The 18,209-nt window shown below is 36.9% G+C and overlaps 1 protein-coding gene across 2 annotated transcripts in view; it reads right to left on the bottom strand.

Moving 5' to 3' along the window:
- Positions 1-18,209, bottom strand: part of LGR5 (leucine rich repeat containing G protein-coupled receptor 5) — a 91,803-nt gene that overhangs the window by 34,824 nt on the left and 38,770 nt on the right. For both annotated transcript variants that reach the window (XM_041465686.1, XM_041465688.1), the window contains 2 exons: positions 4,784-4,855; positions 3,141-3,212 (listed from right to left, as the gene is read on the bottom strand). In XM_041465686.1, the coding sequence (XP_041321620.1) occupies positions 3,141-3,212; positions 4,784-4,855 (144 nt within the window). The remainder of the gene's footprint in view (positions 1-3,140; positions 3,213-4,783; positions 4,856-18,209) is intronic.

Genomic DNA, 18,209 nt, shown 5'->3' with positions numbered 1-18,209 from the left:
GCATGACTGCCTTTCTTGAGAAAAAACGACAAAAGGAAGAGATTTGAGTCCCATCACCAGCTTTTTTTTCCCCCACATATATGCTAACTAAAGCAAAGGGTTAATGAGGCTTTGAGAAATCATGCCACCTGCAGACCTAAACACAATAAATAGAAGAAGTTGTTATCTTATAGAAACTGCTTTTGAGAAGGCTTTTAACCTCTTAATTACACTCTTGAAAAGACTCCCGCTATTTCAAAGGCTTCAAGAAATAACTCCTATTGTAAATCAGAAACCAACGCAAAACAACCTTGTGAACAGAAAATTCCTAGACTATATGAAACAAGAAATTGAATCTGTGCACACCTTTATCTGGCAGGCACAACCCCTTTTAAGCAAACAAAAGAATAATAGTTTTCTTTTGCTCAAAGAGGTCTCTTTTGCCAGTGATCGTTTTTCAGGTGATAGTAGTTTTTCTGTACAAACCCGTATCATTCCATCTTGGTCTGCTAGGCAGCTGTCTAAGGGTTTCTACTGACCATTCCTATTCTCCCTCTGTTTTAATTCACTCCTTTAAATAGACTCCACAAATTCCAGTTTACTTCTTCAACTTCTTCACCCAAGGAAAAAAATATTTGCAACAAAGTCTGAGTGAGACTGTCATTTTGTTTAGCAACTGTACTGAAAATTCAACAATCTCTTTCAGAGTAACAAAGGAACTCTTGTTGGCTTGGCTTATCATGTTTTGGTCCAGAATGTGTATAGAGTGATGTGATCTCAGCAAGATTTTTTTGTTTGTTTAGCAGAAACAAAACCTAATATAGTCACTAGACCAGCATTTTCTCATGACTTTTTCAAAGATCAAAGGAAAGAACTGTAACCTCAAAAGTATATGGCTGAGATATTTCTGTCTGTGTCTGGTCAATAAAGAAAAAAAGCACTGACCAAATAACAATTATAAGATAATTAATTCTTAGGGCTGTTTCACCTTTAGAAACCTTAACAAATGCTTTGTTTATTAAGGAGGCAAATGTAGTTCAAGACAGGCATAAGAACATGGGAGCTATTACAGTATAATGTGTGTCTGTGCAGTGCAAAGTTATACACAGATGACATGATTTTTCTGAAAATAAACTAATTTCATTAATTCTGGTCTTCAGGTTTTGGCTGAAAAAAAATGTATATGAAATATATTAACCTTCTGGTGGAACTTCTTTACCTACACACACAAAAAAAACCCCCAAAAAACAACATAGCACATTTCTCAACCAACACAACTCTAACCAGATTGGAACAGATGCTCATTCTGTCCTTGCCAATGTCAGACTTTTACTTGTGATGTTGGTGATCAGTGCACATTGTTGCAACATTTCTTGTGAGAGCTATTTGACCTTCCAGATTGAATTCTCTATTTGGATCTTGTAATGTTTTAGGAAAAGAATTTTATTTGAGAGTAATTCTGTGACAATATCAGGTGGTCAACTAAAGCGTAGAGAAGAGTCATTTGACATTTTCCTCTGAGCAAAGAAATGCTTTTCTGTTTTCAGTCATCTAGTTATTTCATGCTGCAGATTCAAAATCAGCAGCTTCTTTAGAAAATTTTGTGATTTTTTTTGTATCAGGTGACAATACAATTTTGTGGGTAGTTCAGAAATTGACTCAATTTACTGCATCCTCTGTTGAGACAGCAAAAACACCTTTGTGGCTTCAAAAAATAAACTGCAAGTGCAGCAGAAGAAAATCCTGATGCCAAAGTGCCTGAACCTGAGCATGGCAGATGAAGTCCAGTACAGATAGGTGTCAAGAGAGGCACTAAGGGAAAAGCAATTCCAGCTTTACAGGATGACTTCCTGAGTCTAGTACTAACGTGCTAGAAAGAGGTCCTGCAGTTGCAATAAGAATGAAAAGAGCAGCTTAGCATTCAGTAAAGGTTAAAAAAATACACAAAACAAAGTTTTGAATTAGTAGGAAAGCAAACAAAAAACCCTCTATAAACCCATGGTGCCAAGCACTTTAAAAATTCTGTACAGGGCTTATCTGTCCATCACTCAGATCAAATACAAGAGAAATGAAAAAGAGTTCAGCAATATGACAAGGGTGACAGAGGAATGGAAAAGCTTCCACATGAGAGACAATCCTAGCAGATTACATCTGAAAAATTGACTAATGGAGATAAAAGAGAGGTATATAAATCTGGTGTACGTGAATACTGAACTGCTGCTTCCACTTTCTCTTGATGCTGCAGAGAACATCAAATGCAGTGAAAAGTTCCAAGTACATACCAGAAGGTACCTCACCATGCTGGCTGACCAGCAGACATGCTGTCACAAAAAATCATGAGTGTTTCACCAGCTCAAACTGCAATTATACAAACCCATAGAAGAAAACCCTTTAGCTATCAAAGCCACGACAGACTCAGTGAGTCCCTGAGTGCAAATCTCTGGCTGCTGGAACAGTTTACCAAAGCAGTATTGTACTCTTTGCTGGACCTTCTTCTTTTCCTTTGGCACCTGTTATTGCAGGCTGGATGCTGGGCTAGGTCAGCTTTTAGCACAACCTGGTACAACCATTCTTACAGGTCAGAAGCACACCAAAATAATTTCATTCATACCACAAAGCAGCCAATTTTCACTCTTGGTCTAGCAGTTCTGGCAGCTGTTCTGTTAAAACTGAAGCTTGTGGACTGAGTCAGCATGGACAGTCAAGAACTATAAATACAGAGGCCTGCCTGAAGCACAGAATATAATTAATATCTTCTAGTGCACTTTGTTTCATTAGTTATTAGTGTTTTCTAGAGTGCTTAAAAAGAAAAAAAATTATACCAAATGAAAAAAAAGAAGGGAGTAATTTGGGATTCTTTCTCTTCCCTGGTAAAGAATACTAACAAGAGGCCATGTTTTTGACAGAAAACATTGCAGGCCAACGAGTGTCTTCTCAAATGATGAACCAGTCTGCAAAGAAGCTGCCAGTGTAATGAAATTACTGGAATGAAATCAATTGCTTTTGATGTTTAATTGACAGTACAATTCTCTTGAATAGCAGCTCAAAGAGAATTAAAAGTTGGTTCAGCGTATTACAAAGCAATATTAACAGACAATTGTTAGGTAATTGTATATTAGTGCTCATGCAAGGTTGCACGTTGATTGATCAGGTATACTCACAGAGACTGCAGGCTGCGCAGGTTCTGGAGCGCTTCGGTAGGAACCTGGCGTAGCTGGTTATTCTGCAGCATCCTGCATTTTGAGTAGCACAAAAGCCAGAATCAACACAGTAAAGATAATTTCTTTCTACTGCAAATTTCCTTCCAAGCTTACCTTCTCTGTACTAGTCCTACTTCAAGATTACAAAGAAAGTTACACAAGCTGTCCGTTCCCCTGCCCCTGTCAAAGGCCCGCTCCTTCAAGGCAAACAAATATCTGTAGCATATTTGCTTTGTTAACAGCTAGACATCAGCTTTGAGCAGGATTTTCAAAGCAGCTAAGGAAGCCAAAATAATAAATCTGATTTGCTTCCAGTAGGGTTTGTAACTTCCTAATTGCCTCCAGTGATTTTGAACTTTTCATTCTCATGCACTGATATTGTTCTCCTTCTGAAGAGATTCTATTCTGATAAAGCTGTGAAGGACTGACTCTTGAAATCCTTGCTCAGGAAAATGCAACAATGGCAAATCAACTCTTAACCGTGTGAGACATTTACGATTTAGTTGGAATAAAATTTTGTCTCTATAAATAAGCTGCTAATTTTTTTCCAGTGAAATAAATGTTCTCAAACCAAAGGTTGCTAGCAATGACTTGACAAATCATTTTTCTCAACTATCACATCATTTACCTTGCAAAGATTGAAAAATCACTTTCCACTCCTACAGAATATTTTCCTCCTTTTGAATACTGTTTCATTCATACTACCTAACACCCTTGTCTGGGCCAACTCCTACATATATAAATATTCTATGTGGATCAATCTGAAGTAGTACTTGCTGCCTTCAAAAGAAGCATATTCAATGGAACACTGTAAATGAAATAATTTCTGGCAGGCTTAAATCTGCTTGGGCCAATAAGAGCTAGAGCTTGCCAACTCAGAAGTAGATGGAGTGGGAATCTCTTCATACTCCTTTTCCTGTTAAGTGTTTTTTCAGTAGAGATTTGTACAGTAGCACCAGGCCTGGCTTGACACTGCCTAGGAGGTTGCTGCTCTTGTTAATAATACAGTTTCTGTGAATTTTACATGGGCAAAGATCCCCTCTACTGTAAACACTGCGAGATGTAGCCTGCTAGTAATTTTAGTAAGTATATGTACTGTCTTATTACTCCAAATGATACAATTTTGTAGTATTTTTAATAATTTATCTAACAGTCATTATATTGCAAAGAACAAGATAAGAAATGTCAACTGTGTTTTAAATTACATTGTGTTGTATACAATAATGCTTTTTCCCCCATGTCTCTCAAGAAAAGGGAACCCTCAGTTTTGTGCAATCATGAAAATTTCAGCTGGAATCAGGACTTTTGAGATAATTACAGAAACTATTAACTGAATACATTTTTACCTTTGATATTGTACAGAGACATTTACTTGATGAGCAAGTTGTTTTTAGAAGGCTATTAATGTTTTCCAACTTTTGTTTAGGATACTTGCTATGTGAAAAAACAAAGATTTAATGATGTTCACATGCATCTTCAATTGAATTGTTCAAAATGAGCTGATCAAAATATGTAATTTACTTGATCAAAACTTCACTGGTTAATTAGTTCCCTAGAGCATTTAGGAAATCAGAAATATATCAAACAACACACAGTTTACTTACAGCACTTTAAGACTGAAAAGGCCAGCAAACGCTCCCTTAGGAATGTATGTCAAGCCATTTCCTGCAAGACGTCTGCAAAGTTTGAAAAAGGAAAAGAGTGAATAGCTTTTCTCTTCATGTGGAATTAATTTGGTTGCTAAAAAGTGCAACACGGCTATGTTTGAGTGGCTGATGCCAGAGGCAGTAGTTTAAGAGCCTAGTTTTGTCATTAATACACTTAAAAAAAACCCAACAAAAACCCCCCAAAAACAGCAAAACAAAAAGAAAAGAAAACAAAAAAAACTCCAAAAAGACAACAACAAAAAAGAGAAGTCTGTAACTGCACCACTGATTCACTGAGAGCTGGACTGCAGAGAAAAACATTTTATTTCATTGCAAATTGGGCTCATGGTTCAGAATGTACATTGAATTATCATATTCTTTTCAGGGTTTAGAACAATCCCAGCAACTAAAATACAGACATAGTGATAACCATTGGCATCATAGGATTTACAGGCATGAACTTCTGGAATTGTGCATGTATGATTTCTGTGAACATTTCACTCATTTGCACAAATATAAAAATATATCCACATAGCAATGATTAGAGTTCATTCTGAAACAACTACACATAAAACTGCTGTACTGGTGGAATAACAGTCTTCCTTGTGAACAGATGTGTAATAGGTTGGCAAAAAGTGTATTTGTTAAAATTTGTAGGGCTTTCCCCCCCCCCCCCCTATTTCTACTGCACCTTGCTCTCAGATTGCCTAAAGGTATTTTACACACCTAGGTAAGTACATCAAATACTGTAAAGCATGTTACTCTGACAAAAAAACCCAAACAAACAACAACAAGAAGACAGCATCATTTTGTAAGGTTTGTGTCTAAGAAAGAGAGAATCTATTTGATATGAAGTAATGGTATTTCCATGTTCCCCATCAGTCCAACTCCAGAGGATCCTGGAAATTACTCAAAGCCAAGTTGGATGGGTATTGAGCAACATGGTGTAGTGGAAGGTATCTCTGCTCATGGCAAGGGGCTGGAATTAGATGGTCTCTAAAGCCCCTTCCAACCCAACTCACTCTATGATCTTGCATTCAGCCTTCTGACATCACAATCCAGCCTGAATTTGCTGCGACACCTGTGTCCTACCTGAAAATCTCACTGGTAAGGGACAACTTCCTAGTAAAGCTACTTTGAGTCAGTAGGGCCCCAGTGTATACTCCAGGCTGACAAAACCCACGAATTGATATGATGTAACCCCCTTTGCAGAACAAGTTAAGCCAAGTGGAATTGTACACACCATCAGCCTAGATATTGCACACCAGGATTGCAGAGCCCAGCTGATGTGATACCAGAGCTGACATCTCATTCAGCCTCTGGAATGCCCTTAGGAAAGAACACAGGACTAGTTCCAGGAAGTTCCTTAGGTACCAAGCTGCCAGGAAGGAACCTACAGTGCTGAAATAGGCACCAGATTTGTCAATACTGTTCATGGAAAAGGCCAAGTACTTTTGACTGGAGTCCCAAAGATCCAGCATTGACTGGTCCTTAAATGCTGTCTTCTTTTGGGGTTGAGTTTTCCCAGAGCTAACTACAGGGTCCTGTGCACACCTTGTTTTTAGCCATTGCTTTCATACAGAAAATAAAAAGATACATTTGACTATATGTTGAAAAAAAAAAAAAGGAACAAAAAAAAAAGAAAGAAAAGAAAAATAAAACACCTAGATCTTAGCTCCAGAGACTTTTCAGGAATTTTCAGTTGGTGGAAAAGGTTCTTTTCTGTACAGATTTCCCTGCTGAACTATGTAACCTGTAATGTTGAGCTAGCTCACTTTGTTACACAATGGTAATTGCGCTCTGCAATGACAACGAGCATCAGGCAGAGCTGCTGGGCTTGTCTCTCACTGCAGAATGTAGTGGAGTCTGATCTCCAGACATCTGAGAACTGGGCACATGCAGCTGAATTCTGCAGGCAGATGTGAAAACCAAACCTGGTTTGCTCCTGCTCCAAGATGAGGCAGGCTCAGATGTGAGGGCTTATTTTCAGATGTGTGAGGGTCCTCTGCAAACTTCAGCTTTCATTCTGAACACAAATGGCAATGACTTTTGGGTTGTTCATGGATCAAGCAGGCATGTACTAGGTTAGGAACAACAGATTGTGCTCCTGGAAGTAAATGCCTTTTGTGGATCACTAACCAGTAGAGGCTGAACCCAGTCTAATTCTGATTTCAGTTCTTGTGATGATTGTTTAAAAGAAAACCTAGAGTATTTCATCCCTCCAGCACCTTGTTGCTCTGCCATTTTAATGACATGATTGGACACAATTCTGGACATGAGCTCAGCATGGACCAGAAAGTTATGGGTTTGCAAACCTTACTGGAAAAAAAAGAAGGTGCAGGTATTGAGATTTTCACTTCAGTTACTGCTGTGAGTGTAATACGGAAAACTCGGTAAAGAGCAGAGAACTAAACCCACCTGCCTGAAGACCCAAGAGTGTGCTCTTTCAGGCCTCCACCCCTTCTTCACTCACAAGAGAGGCAATGCAAACTGCCCAACACACTACATGTGAATACCCCATTTGGACTTAATACTCTTCACAAAGTGGGTTAGCTGAGAAAATCAGACCTATTTAAGAGCTCCAGGAGGAGGGCTGTGCCAATTACCAAGCATGCATCACCTGGCTGTAAATGCAGGACTGTGGCAACGACACTGTGCAGCTTTAAAGTATTATTTCAATGGCTAAATACTCACTTTTCCCAGCTTTGGAGCATCTTTGTGGCTCCCCACAGTAAGCCTTAGTTTTTGGCATTTTTTGAAAATGTACAGCCGTGTTTCTGAGCTGTTCTGACTGGTAGTTACCCAAACTGTTTAACCAAAATGTAATTTTTAATACTTGGGGTTTTTTCACACTCCAACCCTTTAAAAAAAAAATTTGCTTCTTTTCCTTTTAGATCACAACTTTTTAATTATTAAAAATGTCTAGTCCAAACAATTTAGATAGACGTAGAAATACCATGCTAAACTTTTTGGTAGGCACAACTTTGTATTTACTCCTTATGAGTTATTTTTTAACCGTAGGTCATTCTTGAAGTTCGGCTTTGAATATATTTCAGTTTGAAAAGAGCTGTCATTAATTTTACAGACAGTGCTTAGAACTATCTTATATGATATTCCTCTGCTGATGCAGCAGCAGATCATGCTTTTCATGTACAACCCTATGTACTTCAGCATGGGGCTACATCAAGTGTATCACAAATGCCATGTATGGATATGTATGTCCTTGTAGCTCTCTCACCAAGCAGCCTGAAAGTGTCAGAAAAGGCAGACATCTGGCAACAATTATTCTTAATGTAACAATGTTGTCTGGCCTTCATTTAGCATGCTAAACCCTTTTCCATGATGCACTTTCCATGATTTTCTCTGGAACAAGCTCAGCAAAAGCACTATCTCTTTTCATGACACATTATGAAACCACTTCTGGCACAATAGCACCATCTTTCCAGCTCATTAGAACTTCCCAGCACTGCAGTATTTGGTAAAAAATCAGCAAAAATTATTAATTTGGATGGTTGTCTAATTATTTTAGTATTCTTGGATAAAAGTTAGCATATCAGTCCTTTATGGCATGCCTCAAAGCTCAGGAAATTTGGTTTATTTATTCCTGATAATTTTTAATGTCTTCCTTCTAGCATTTTCTTGCTGTTACTGTATTTCTATTCTCAGCCTTGGCATAAAGGAAAATTCATCCCTTTGATGACACTGTAGTATGTATCAAGTGTCTACCAGGGTTCATTCTTCTCCACTGCAGGTATTTTGTTTTCCATTACCTAAATTACTTCAGGGAAGCTACACAGTATTTTACTGAATTTTGGATGCACTTTGGATAGTAATTTTAGTCTGAATGGGTAAGTATAATTTTCCCTGAACAAATGAAAATGGACACAGTACCTGTTTCTATAGCTGAGTACTTAGTTAATAATTTCTGAGAGCAGGGATGAAATGGGCTGTTTTTAGACTTACATATCCAAATGGTTGACTTTTATTGTTTGAACAATTCTGAATATCCATTTAAATAAGTTCTTTTATTTTAAGCATATCTGACATTAGCTAAAAAATCTCTCATATTAGAGATATCCCATTAAGTACATCCAGGCTTAAATATATCACATCTCCTTAATGAAAAAGTAATCAAAGAGGATCCTGTTTTTTGAATTATGTTGTTTCAGATTTAGATTTTACTTGCACTGCTTTGAATAATCTTGAAAATTAATGGAGGCTGGAAAAGTTTACAGAGAAGAGCCACCACATATCTCCTTCAGTACCTGTTACTTGCTATGCTTGGAGTCAGGATACTTTTGGCTTAGGCATAGTTCTTACACTACTGCAAGTTTCTTTATAAAAGATGCAAAGTAAATGAGCTGAGAGAAAAGCAGGTGGCCTCCACACTTTTAAATGGCAATAATTTATAAAATATCTTTCAATGTCACTGAGCTGCACTGGCAATCAGTGCTCACTGTTGGAACAGTTGTAGTGCTGGAGGTCATGTTCATGTTCATGGCCCATGGTCAGATCTAAGAAAAGGAGTGTCTGGTTCTCCTTTGAGTGCTCCACATCTGTTGAGCCCTTTGACATATTGTGACCTCTCCTGCAGGGTCATAGTTCTGAGAAATGGTCATCATCCAGACAAAAGAATATTCCCAGACAAGAGAACTAAAGCTCCAAAAATTATCAGAAACTTTGTTCTTGTTTTCCTTTGATTGTCTGAAAAGAAAACCTTCATTCATCAGAAGGAAGCAAACAAATATGAGTTGTGACTGAGAACAGTGATCTTTGCATTTCTACTACAATAATTTTTCTTTGCCAACTCTAACAGCTTTTTGTGTGGATGTTTTCTGCACCAGGACAAACTTTACCTAGTACCAAGCATCTCCTCTATAACTGGGATGAAGGTGAACTTGAAACAGTACAAAGTCTTCTCTACAGATAAAAAACTGTGACATTTAATAATGACATCACATTTCCACTAACTGTAGAAGGAACCTGTGGGAAATCTAACCCAGCTACTTCTCAGTCTGCAGAAGACATTAACAGTACAATATTGGTAGTGGCTGCTTTCCTTCTCTGCTTAAGATAGATCTAGTCCAGCAAATGCTGATCAAGCATCTGTGGAGCATATTTCCAAATCTAGTAGTATCAAAACTAAAGAAAAGACATGAAAAGGAGGTAACTGTTTCCTTGGGAAAAAGCATATGTTTACACTGATCAATATTCATGCTGCGTTGTAACAGGATTAGCACAATGGAGTTTTCTGGGACAAGTTACTTATTAAATATTGCAAGGTGTTGAAACACAGGAGAATAGATGACACTGGATCTCAGTGTGACTCAACATATAATGGGAATAAACAATGTAAAAGGAGTCAAGCTTCACTATTACGAAATGAAAATGCAGTGAAACTGTTGTATTTCAGAACAGATACAATTAAGTAGAAATTCATTACACTCAAATTTCTGATAAATAAATTTGACTCATAGTATTTGCCAGTAAACTGTGATATGAATACCAGACTGACTCAATGTTTCTAGACTAATGCCAGTGCATGCCCTTTAATACAGATTAGGTTATATCTCGTTGCATCACTCGTGTTGCATTATATTTAATCAGTTCCCATGTAGTGCAATATCCTATACAGAATGGAATTGTGAGTGCAATCTCAAGTCATTCTTCAATTGTGCAAAGATACAGAAAGATTTCTACAAGAATAATTCTGTGAACTGAAATCCTTTGTCTCTGACTCTGCATTTTACTTCTGTTCACTAATTGGTTTGCTGATTTTATTTAAGGAATGAGAACAAGGACTGCACATGTTAAGACAATGTTATAATGGATAGGTCTATATCAATATGCCTATTTCTGTACCTATACCTATATATATGACCAGGTTAATATCAACAGAGTCACAATCCAGTCAGTTTTATATGTTTTCTTGGAAAACAGGTATTATATTCATCATTTACTCCATTATATGCTCCAGCTAACAACCTCTCCAGACAGAAAATTGAAAAGAAATCACATAGAAGAATTTTCCTTTTGTGGATGTAAATGGAAAGTTCAGAAGGCCTGAGACAGCGAAAAACCCCAAAAGATGGGATTGTTCTGCTGTGTGTGGTACCTTCCTGAATTTGGTGCTAAAACACTACTATGTAGAAAATTCCATTAAAATTAATGTAATCATGGACCGTGTCTTTTATACCTTGTGTACAGATAAGAAACTCTCTTTTGTAATTTGAAACTTCTTTCCTGAAAGCCTGATCTGCCTCCTCCAGCTGCCATAATTGTTCTGAATACCTGATAAAGATCCATGGTGAAATATCAGTCTCATTGAAGTCTGGGGAGAAATTTGTGCTGACACAAGTAGAAATGGGGCTCTCATTTGCATCCTGCCACAGTATCATGTTTGCCAGTAATTTCCTTCTCTCTGAGGAGTTGCACCAAGAACACTAATATCCTAATCCTACAATCCTAAACCTACAATCCAATTTCTAATGGAGGAAATGGCTATTTGGGGAGGAACAACGTGGAAGTATAACATGAAAACATAAATTTCTAAATCTTTTTCTAGAACAACTTGTTCTGGTATAAAAAATTGCCTTTGTTCAAGGAAGAATTTACCAATCTTGAATCTTGCCTCAATTTTGTTTCCTGTCAAACTTTGTTAAAGGCACACAAGCACACAACACATATATTCACTACACTTATATAAATATATAGCCAATATATGATTTATATATTTTTATTTCTAATTTTCTTCAGCTTACATATACATTGATAAACAGGTAATATGAAACGTTCTGCTGCTTACATCAAAAAAGCTTTGACAATATGGATATTTATATAGCACTTAACCAAAGTCAACTAAAACTCTGTGATAAGAATTTGATTTTATATGTATTAATGATTATCCTCAGGCCAATGTAATAGAAATGTATGAATTAATGGGTGATTTATTATAATGTTAATAATTCACGGATTATATCAACACATATTTCAAAATGGTTTTTAAGAGTTACTTTGCTAGCCTAGGAATTTAAATGCTAGTCTGTATTTTAATTATCTTTTTATATTTCAATCTGTCATGTTAATTAAAACTATAAAATTACTGTAATATAAAAAGAAATCTTAGTCAAATGATCTATTAAAAATCTGATGCTCAGAGAGATCAAAGAATAAAATGTAAAGATATTCTCTTTTCTTAAATAAGGGGAGAAGAGTGTGCAAGTCATAATTGTGCTGTATGTTGTGTTTATTGCTACTTATAATTTAGTTGGAAATTCAAATATAACACAGTCTGCTCTTGCTTTAGGGCCTAATTGCCTTTTAAAATGCATGTGCCAAATTCTCATAAGGTGTAAACTGGAATGACTCCAACAGACCTAAAGCAGTTGGAATGAAATCAGTGTGCATTTGATCTTGAACTGGCTTTGATGCAACAGATCATAGATTTTTGTCAGTTAAGGACATGGTTCAAAACACACTGTTTCTTTATCCACTTAAAAAAGGCACAGACCCTTTCTGCATCTGGCATGGTTGTGATCCAATCAGTGCTAAAGACAACTGATCTGCTCCTTTGCGAAGCTGTCCCTAGCTGAACAGGTATCCAAGTACTGCCTTCCAGTCACAGCAAGGACAACTGTCAGGAGGGACTCCAGCACTGGCCAGGACATCCCACACTGACTCTCAGAGAGGCAGCATTTCCTTGTTTGAAGAATGCTGTCACCAAATCACAACTCTCAGAACTATCTTAAAACTGTTAAAATTTCTTTCTCAGTATTTAAATGCTACAGTATGATGGAGCAATAAACAGTGGATCATATACATAATATTTCCTAGACTGGGGTTCCCAAGTGTCATTTACACTTCTGATGCTGGTTTTGGTTTTATGCCAGTAGTGTCAGTATCATCAGAAAAGGTAGGAAATAATAATCATTAATAGCAGGAACTGCCTGAAGTGTACTGCAGCACCATGCAGTATGATCAAACGGAAACAATGAAAAATGTGTTAGCTGTTTAGTCATTTCAGTGTAATAGGCAAAGAACACAAATTGTGTAGATTCAGGTTTGGAGATTGCTGCTGGTTCCTGAGTGGTTCAGTGAGGCAAGAGCAATGAATTACTGGAGGAATTACATCTACTCCTCCTTGGAAATTCAAATAAACAACTTCAAGGGAAGAATTTGGTTCTACTGTGCTTGAGAACCTATTAGATATAAATGTAATGTGGTCTGAATTCCTTACCCATCATCCTAAGCAAAAAAATTGACACATGTAGGTACCAAAAGTTCTCACTGCACTGAAATTATGCAGTCTACAAACAGGATGAACTTCCACTGACAAAAAAAAAGGAAATTATTTCTGCATACTTGCTACTGCAGCACACACAGAATGTGTAAGACTTAAATTAAAATCCTGCCTCAGGATCTACAGATATATAGCACGCTTCACCCTAGTTTAATTAAGTGTAATGTCACTATCTGTATTGATCGCAAAACACAAAAAGCACTTCCAATAACTCTTTTTGATGTTCTAAACTAGCTCCTAATGAATATTGCTGGATAATAAATTACAAGTACCAGAAAGCATTTATAAGGTACAAGCCAAAACCAAACTTCAACAGACACTCAGTAAGAGTAACACAGCAGCACTAACAAGGTTTCTTGGATATCAACCTAGAACATTTATTGCTTCTGCTTGCAAGCATATCTGAATGTTTTCAGTTTTCTTTTATCTTTTTCCTACCCCACCATCTATCTCCCCTTATTCCCCTTTATCCCACAGATGCTGAACAGTTTCAGTGTCAAGGTTGCTCTGTGAAATTTGCATTAACATTTCCAGAATAATTATCTGTCAGCACAAGCTATACAATAAGCAATGCAAGCAGCTTTGATTTAGTAAGGCATTTGCTCTGTTGTTTTTCTCTCTCCCTCTTTTTTTTTTTTTTCCTGATCTTCATCTTATTATTCTTGATAAGATGGTAAAAAGGGCAGTTTGGAGGATGTCAGGCTGACACATCCACATGGGCGAGTTCTTTGTTACTAGCTTTGGTGTCATCAAAGGCAGTGAGAGCTCCAGAACACCAGGGCCCTTGCTTTGGGGATGTAAAGGTTACAAGTTGTTAGCTCACACAGTAAGAATCTTCTCTGCTTGGGTTTGTTCTTTTTTAGTAAACCTAAACTGTGCATGCCAAAACTAGGGTAGAAAACTTGTCGTTGTTTCCAACTGATTAACTAGGTAAACATCTGTTACTGTTTTTACCAACTTATTTCAAGACAACTGGTGCACTTCCCTCTGTCAGGACATTGAATGCAGCTCTATATTAAAGCAAAGCTGGGAAACCACAATCCCCAGGTATCAACAAAAACTGTCTTGCAGCAACAGAATTTACAGTGCCATGGGCCACTTGCTGGGCTGGTGACAGATATTTCCCACTGACAAACACCACATCTTGAACACAGTGACACAGTCTGATCTGCATGATGCACACATTAAATGAAGAAAGCAAAATTGCAATTTATATGAAGAAGCTGAATTCACAGCTTAGGCGTCAGATTGCGCGCGGCTCTGAAATTGTCGAGGAGATCACAAGTCATTTAGCAGTGACAGTTCTTGAAACTTTAGCTGATGGAGGTGACACAAACCAATTTTCACCAGGACCAGCACTGCTAAACCCTGCTGTACAAGAACTGTAAAACTGGTATTGAAGTGACATTGGAATGTGTGGATAGTTTGAGACCACTAGATGATACTCTGTGTTTATTTTAGTTCTCCCTGTCAGTTGCCAGCATTTTTACCTTTGCCTTAGGGGTTTTTAAATGTATGCAGATTAACCTTTAGGAAATATTTTAGTATTTCATGTTAACGTTCCAAGATTGTTGAAGTAAGTTACATGATTCCCCCACTATCAGAAAAAGGTTTTGGACTATGGCTGCAGCACTTTCATGTTTTCTACCAGCTTACATTATAGTTAAAAGTACAGAATCTGTTTTCAATGCTAGTCCTAATATGGCTACATTAATATACAAAACGAAAGGCTGCACAGGACCCCAAGAGCAAATGCTTCCAGTTTTAAAAAATGTACATGACCAGAGATCTCAGTCCCACGACCCAGAGTCAGTGGGGAAAAGAACACCTAGTTCCCATTAACCTTTGAAAACCTCTTTGCAGCAAGAAAGAGCAAATGGAGGGAGAAGTAAAAAGAAAAAACAAAAACCAACTAACTCATAATGGATCATGCCTGGTAATTTAGGACTTTATTTTCACATATACAGTGGCTTCTTGACCACTTTTGAAGTGTAGAGGGATTTCAACACAAATCATGGTAAGATTCACATAATACGTCTCTTACGTACTGTATCTGCAATTTTGCACTTCTGTATTAGAGTAAATTGTACTCTTAAAGGCACTTTTGCCTGAGAAATCACTATAATAATGCCAAGATCAATCTAAAAACTTTGTAGATATATTTATTTGTTTTCAAGATTATTTTAAAATAACCATGTGTGTCAGAAAACATTATTGTATTTGTATGTAGATTGCAAATTATTTGGGGTGACTTCATTGCTTGATTTTGAAGAAAAGAGGTTATTTGGGACCATCCTGCTCAGTAGTCAAATAATTGTAATACAACAGCCTTTTGTTGCTCTTTTACTAAAACACCCAATTTAAGTTGCTGAAAAATAGCAATTTACTAAGCATCACTTGAACCTTTGCTTATCTGTGGAATGTTCCTGAGTTTAAAATTAAAATTAAAGCTTTATATATATGTGCATGTGTGGGTGTCTGTGCATATATGTATGCATATATATTTATATGTGGATATATATCTAGTTGGAGAGATTTTGTAGGTAGGTCTGATTCAAATAGTTTTAAATTATTATTGGCTTTCTTCCTCACATTTCACTGAGACATTAATTTCTAAAATAAAATAGTTTCAGGCACTGCTTTGAAGTGCAACTAATCAGAAAATATTAGGTCTGCACTCAGATGTAGTTGCCTCTGAAACTGTTAAGGGTCCCACCCTTTAGATTTTTAAAAAAATCTTTTTTCCATTCATTACTCTAATTCACTGCTCTATTAGAACAGGCATTCTACACATCCTGTGTAATGACATATGCCTAGAAATAATGCACATGAGAGTGAGTCTTGGATTCAGTCAGACTGATAAATATCTGCAGTTATTTTGAATTTATAATGAAGAATTTGACTTAATAGTGTTGTACAAGTTCATGCAGAGCAACTTGCTGATAATCAAACAGCTGAAACATGCTTCTTTCTTGGTGGGAGTTCTGTCATATATGCTTTAAGAGAAAATTAAATCTGATTTCACAAATAGAAGATTTTGCTCAGAATTCATTATTTTGAGAGTTAGAAAGTCTCAAGCACTTCAATGTTTTCCAAACTTTTCAGAGGAACATGCACCCAAAAAATACTTTCAATATGTTTTACTTCTGTGACCATAGTCTTTGGTTAAGAACAAGTACCAGTCATGATCATCAGGTTTGCAAGAATGCTGCATGTAGAGATGCCTAACCTTGGCTGTAAAAGCGGATCAGATTCAGCCTGGAAGGTCAGAACTGGCTAAACAGACCTGTCTTATATGCCACTGCTTTGGAATCAAAACAATTAGTTTAACTGCTTTAACAAAACCTCAGTTCTTTCAGGATAATAATTTAATAGTATTGCCAAACCAGGCAGTGAGGATCACTGAGGAACATCTAGCTAAAATTCAGTGGTTCAATCATGAGCTTTTATCAGATGTTTGAACCAGAACTGTAATAAAGGCATTAGTAAGATATTTTTTCAGCACGAGAAAAACCCTAAAATCTCCATTTCAAGCTCTTGCTGTTTTGTACTTCAAAGATCAGATAGATATTTCTAAGATGGATTTTAATTTTATGAAACATTGCTTTAGTAAAGATCTTATAAAATCTTACTTTAACAATGTCTGAATTATGGGCTAAGTTATGTTTCTCCAGAGTGCCTTTTAACTGAGCTTTTAACAAATTTTGTTTGTTGTAACAAACAAAACACAGATTTCTCAGGTAAACTAGAAAAAAAATCATGTGGATGGGAAAAAAAAAATTCATATGTATAATCACTGCTCAAAAATTAATATAGGGGAGCATGTGAACTACAATGGCAATTCTTCCCCACTTCAAAACAGAATAAAATCAAAAATTCCCTTTCCATTGTCTATACATTTTCTATATAATACTAGGCTGAATTGCCCTGCATGCCTCTGAACACCAAACAACCCCTCAGCACAATGAGAAGATGCCTCACATCAATGGCCTCACATTTTTAAAGGCTTCAGTTTTTTAAGCTTATTTTAAAAGTTAATAAAAACTGGAAGGATTTCATAAAACTGCACTAAACTAATGAGAAATAGAAGTGATTGGCTGGTGTGAAACAAATGGAGGCGTTGATTATGTATATGTAGAACAAAACATAGTAAAAAAATAAATATCTTGCAGGTATTACCAGCAAAGAAAGACTGGAATGACTTAATTTGGAGCACAGGCTTGTAAGAATAAAGGTTAAATATTTCCAGTGAAAAAGGTAGGCCCAGCACAAGCAGAAGGCAAGAACACTTCAAAGGTCTTGATCAGGAAGATGATATACACCACAGAACAGTTTCCAAGGCAGTGACTTAAGTCTTACAATTTGGGCCATCTAGCTGCCCAGGGAGGTGGAGTCACTGTCTCTGGAGGTGTTTAAAAAAATAATGCATGTGGCACTCAGTGCCATGGTTTAGTTTATAAGGTGGTGTTAGGTCATAGGTGGGACTTGATGATCTCAAAGGTCTTTTCCAACCCCATTGACTGTGATTCTGTGATCTAATCATAAAATGAAAGAGTGAAGCTAACCTGGATGTATTAGAATTTCCTTCCAGGAAAAGCCCAAACTTTTGTTTAAATTCTTTCCTTTAATGGCCAGAAAGCAATTGGGTTGGCAGGTTTTAGTAGGGTTATTACAACTGACAGGAGATTGGACATGCAAACATGAACATGATGAAGAACTCCACAAGCAGGGGCTTTGAGGCATGATTCGCTCCACATGAACTTAGTATTGGTAACACTCGGTGTGCGACATCCCTCTGTGTTATGTTCCTGTTTGTTACATTATTTGAAAGTTACACTAATGGCAAGACAGATATTGATAACCAAAGAAAAGGAGTAAGTAAAGGAAGAGAGACAGATTAAAATGAAATAAAGCTTTCCAAATAGAAGTGCTGAGAGTAAAAAAATAAGACAAGAAAGGAAAACCTGCTTGCAAATAGGGTAGTGTCTGAAGTTAGCATACAAAATGGTTTCAATTTTTTTGGTTTGGTTTGGTTTGCTCTGGTTGGTTGTTGTTTTTATGGTTATTTTTTGGGGGGGAGGATTT

Source organism: Pyrgilauda ruficollis, unplaced genomic scaffold, assembly GCF_017590135.1.
Source record: "Pyrgilauda ruficollis isolate IOZ18807 unplaced genomic scaffold, ASM1759013v1 scaffold19, whole genome shotgun sequence".
NCBI classification, from domain to species: domain Eukaryota; kingdom Metazoa; phylum Chordata; class Aves; order Passeriformes; family Passeridae; genus Pyrgilauda; species Pyrgilauda ruficollis.
The sequence above is the reverse complement of the archived record's forward strand: the minus strand, read 5'-3'. Positions and strand labels throughout refer to the sequence as shown.